Source organism: Triticum urartu, chromosome 6A (assembly GCF_056163025.1).
Source record: "Triticum urartu cultivar PI428250 chromosome 6A, HENAU_Tu73, whole genome shotgun sequence".
In the NCBI taxonomy this organism is placed as follows: domain Eukaryota; kingdom Viridiplantae; phylum Streptophyta; class Magnoliopsida; order Poales; family Poaceae; genus Triticum; species Triticum urartu.
Window position 1 is genome coordinate 599,510,290 of NC_141878.1, and position 4,100 is coordinate 599,514,389.

Here is a 4,100-nt window from a genome sequence, read left to right on the forward strand (position 1 = left end):
GAATCTTATGTCTGTTCTGGACCATTTGGTGCTTCAAGTGATTTGGAGCATATATCTTGTGCTCATGGGTGTGACTTTGTTCTGGACCATTTTATGTGGCTTGTGTTTTCTAGATGGTGGTCCAAATGGCCAAACTTTGCTTTGTCAAGATTGTCCTGTTTTTGAACTTATGATCAATATATGTATGTTTGTGAACATATTATCAATGCTTGTGCAATATGTGTTCATCTTGATCCTGTTTGTGTATAACATTTGAGCATTGTATAATATTTCAATCTGAGCAGCATCCAATTGTTGTTTTGGCTACACACCATCTTATCAACAATTTATTTGTTGGGAAAAACATTCCAACAGAGAAACTATCAACAAAGGTACACCTCTAGCCATGTAGAAAAAGTGTAGGTAGAAGTACACCCATAGCTAGACAAACCATGTGTCAGCAATGCTAAAGACCTTGCTAGACATACTAAGTGTCGGCATAGGTAGGGTGTACGCTGAGTTACCATCTGTCGGCATAGGTAGGGTGTACATGGACAGACCATGCGTCGGCGTATGTGGGGTGTACATAGACAGACCATGTGTCGGCGTAGATAGGGTGTATGCCAACTAGGAAAGTATCGGCAAGTGAACTTCTGTCGGCAATACCTTTGCCCACAGCAAGTCCTCCGACTCTTTTATCTTCTGCCAGCATATGTGTTAGCTTCAAGTTATGTGTCGGCAAAGGTACCATATGCCAACAGATAGATGTGTCGCCAAAACTTGACCGTGGTGTAGTGCGAGCGGGAAAAGCATGAGGCGCGGGTTGGCGAGGTGCAACAAGAGCTCCAGGCTCTCGTGAAAAAACACGAGAGTTTGGAGCTTGACTCAAAGACGCGAGAGTCCAAGCTCGCGACGGCCCTCGAAAGCGCCAAGTCTGCCAAGGCTGAAGCCAAAAAAGCCATCCAAGAAATTGAGGCGATGAAGAAGATAGAGGCGGGTAAGGCATTCTTTATGCAAAGCAAGCACGTGAAAGCGAATTACTTGTTACTTACCCGAGTCCGGAGCTCTCCAGGAGCATTCGCAGATTTGCCCCGCAGCGTATCAGATGCCGCCACCTTCTACCGGGCCGAGGAGGGGAGCTCAACGGAGAAGGTGTTCTGGTCTCAGTATACTGAGGCCGGACACCCGGTGCCCTTGAGCGACCAGCTGAAGCAGCTGGTCGAGCTCCATATGGTGGCCGAACAGGCCATGAAGGGCCTCATTGTTCGGCTGTGGCCTGGAGAGGCTCTGCCTGGGAGCTACTTTGGGCTGGTAAGGCGGCTGGTGGATGCTTGTCCGTGGCTTGAAGTTATCAAGCGCTCCGCCTGCATCGAGGGCACCCCTAGGGCGCTTGCCCGTGCTAAAGTGCACTGGGGCAAGATGGACGCGGAGAAGCTGGTGAAGGACGGGCCACCGCGGGCCAATCAGCATCGCCACCCCAAGATGTACTATGAGGGTGTCCTGAAGGGTGCCCGCCTTGTGGCGAATGAATGTGCCAGAGATGTAATATTTGAGTAAACTTGCTTGCGTTATCCTGTATGCTGAAAACTTGTTCATATGCGTTATGCAACGCTTGTTTAATTTAAAATATTACCTTCTATGCGGCCGTTTATTAAATTTGAGAGATGGCGAGTCGTCGGCTTCAGCCCCCATGCCACGAGTGCTAGGGTGTTCGGGATAAACCTGAGCACTCTTTTTCCCATTCTTGGGTCCATCGAGGGAGGTGCTCAGCACAACGAACAAGGCAATCGTACTATAATGCGTTATCACTCTCACTTAGCCAGAGAATTCTATAATTTTAAATTTCAGCGAAGCCCCTAGTGTTCGGAAGGCCGAGTTCGGGGCGCTATACACGCCTAGGCCGGACAAAGCCGACTCCTAGCTCTAAGCGGCATAAGTCTTTAGGGAATCGAAACCTCCCGAACAGCGACCAGCTCTCACCCTATCATGAAGTCAGTTTTAGCTTTCTCTACTGAGGTGCTTAGCCCAGCTCAACCGGGGCACAATCGCAGTAGTTCTCCCAGCGCTACCTTAGCCGATATAGCGGAACATAAGGTACCAAAACATGGGAACCGGGCAAACCCAACTATTGACCAAAGACATGATTCGGAGCTGATGCATATAATGCTATAAGTTCGGAGGGCCGCACTTGTGAAAGTGTTCGGACTTCTCATGCCGTATTATGGGGTGCTTGAGCCCCTGGCGTATTGACCGTACCAAAGTGTACGGGTGCTAAATGTCATAACTGAACATATGTATTGAAAAGGAAATGAATAGAGAATGCAATAATAAGCTGTAGCTAAGCATTGTTTATTTTAAACGGCTACTGCAAAAGCAGAACGATACAAATAGTGCGGTAAGCATGAGATGGGACTATTTAACATGTCCCCTCCGGGGGCAGGCTGCGGAATGGCGTGTAAAACTGGTATACTGCTCGTTATAGAGACCATCTGGGAGTTCCATAGTGCGGCATAGCTTTCTGCTTCCCTGGTTGTTGTATCGTTTGTGTGGCAATCGTACTGCCGACCCGGTCCTCCGGAGGGTGGAGTCCTGAAAGTAAGAAAAAATGACAAAATCGGCAGCCCCTTGTGCGGTTAAGCCGTATTTCGGGCGTGCCATGATGGTGCCCCTCCCCCTGTGCCCATGGTATTTTCAGAGCGTAATTATGTGGGGTCTTGCGCATCCGGTTGCACACCAAGGCGGTCATCCGCAAGCGGTTCGTGGGAGCTTACGATGGTGGCTGGGTTGCGGCGTTTGGTCACAATCTGAAGCTTGTGATCATGAACCTCTTCTCCGCCGTCGTGGTGCCGCACCCTTCGACAAATTCAATGTTCAAGGACATGATGTCTGCATATTATGACTGGAGAGACATAATCAGCAAGGTTGTCTTCTCGGAATCACCCACCACAACTAGTTGCATCCTCGCTGCCATCACCCTGCAATATGGTCTCGCCCTTTGTAGGGTTGGTTGCCCAAATGGCGGGTGGACAGTACAAGAATTAGATGGAGTGAGGCTTTCAGACATTTTATTCCACCATGGACATCTCTATGGCATCACCCAACTGGGTGACCTTGTCAACTTTGAAATAGGGTTGAACAAAGATGGCGGGCCAATGGTCATCGGCGAACCCGACGAGCTGCTGATCCGAATGCCTAGAGGCTCTGACGGATTCCCGGACTGCATTGTTGAGCTACACGACAAGCTGGTGGCGGTGATGAGGACCTTTCCGTCGCGCAACTGCGAGCCTTTATTCAAGTTGTTTGAGCTTGCTGAAGAATCAAAAACAGACTATACTTACAAGTGGCAGGAGGTAACGAGTTTGGGTGATTGTGCCTTGTTTTTTGGGAAAATGTGGTCCAAGGCAGTGTATGTGCCCGCGTTTGGTCGTGGTGGGGTGCAGAGAAATTTCATCTATGCAGATGATGTGACATACTTGACGAGTCTGGACGGCCATGGCACCCGTGTGTATTCCATGGAAGACGAAAACGGTGACAATGTCGCGCAGAAGATCAAATCAGCGGGGTCTTATGTAGTTGGTTACCCTCCATGTGGCATGTGGGTTCTCCCTCCTGATTTCTAGACTATTAAGAATAATCCACTATGGCACTTCTAGGTTTAGTTCGAGTCTATAAAGTATGAATGTCAACCTTTATCATATATTGGACCATCCAGATTCTAAAATCTGCAATGTACTACTGGAATTTGTCCAGCTCTTTTTTGTTTTTTGCAATGGGCAAAGAAATATATGTGACAATCTGATCCTACTTGGGGATGACGCAGAGGTACGGCGTCCTTCCCTTTCATGAAGGTTTCTTGGACTGGGAGATCGTTTGTCATGTTGGGATGTGTTGGTGGCTGTCGTGGCGGAGTTTTCTTGAGTTTCGATGATGTAGTTATGCCGACCTTTCTCAGTGTTGAATTGGTTCATGTTCCTTTGGTGTGATGCTCGTCTTCTGCGTTGTCATGTCATAACAATGGCGGGTCTCTTCTAGAGTTCAATGTGCTTTGTCCAATGATGGTGTCCCTCTCCTGTTACTCCTGGTTGACACGTGTTCATTCAGGTTCTTGGGGAACCCCTTTG

The 4,100-nt window shown here is 48.6% G+C and overlaps 1 protein-coding gene across 1 annotated transcript; it reads left to right on the forward strand.

The window, feature by feature from the left end:
* The first annotated feature begins 2,798 nt into the window (after positions 1–2,798).
* LOC147967068 (uncharacterized) lies at positions 2,799–3,599 on the forward strand. The gene has a single exon (XM_087531030.1). It carries the CDS (start codon positions 2,799–2,801, stop codon positions 3,597–3,599), a length of 801 nt encoding a protein of 266 aa, XP_087387156.1.
* The last annotated feature ends 501 nt before the right edge of the window (positions 3,600–4,100 follow it).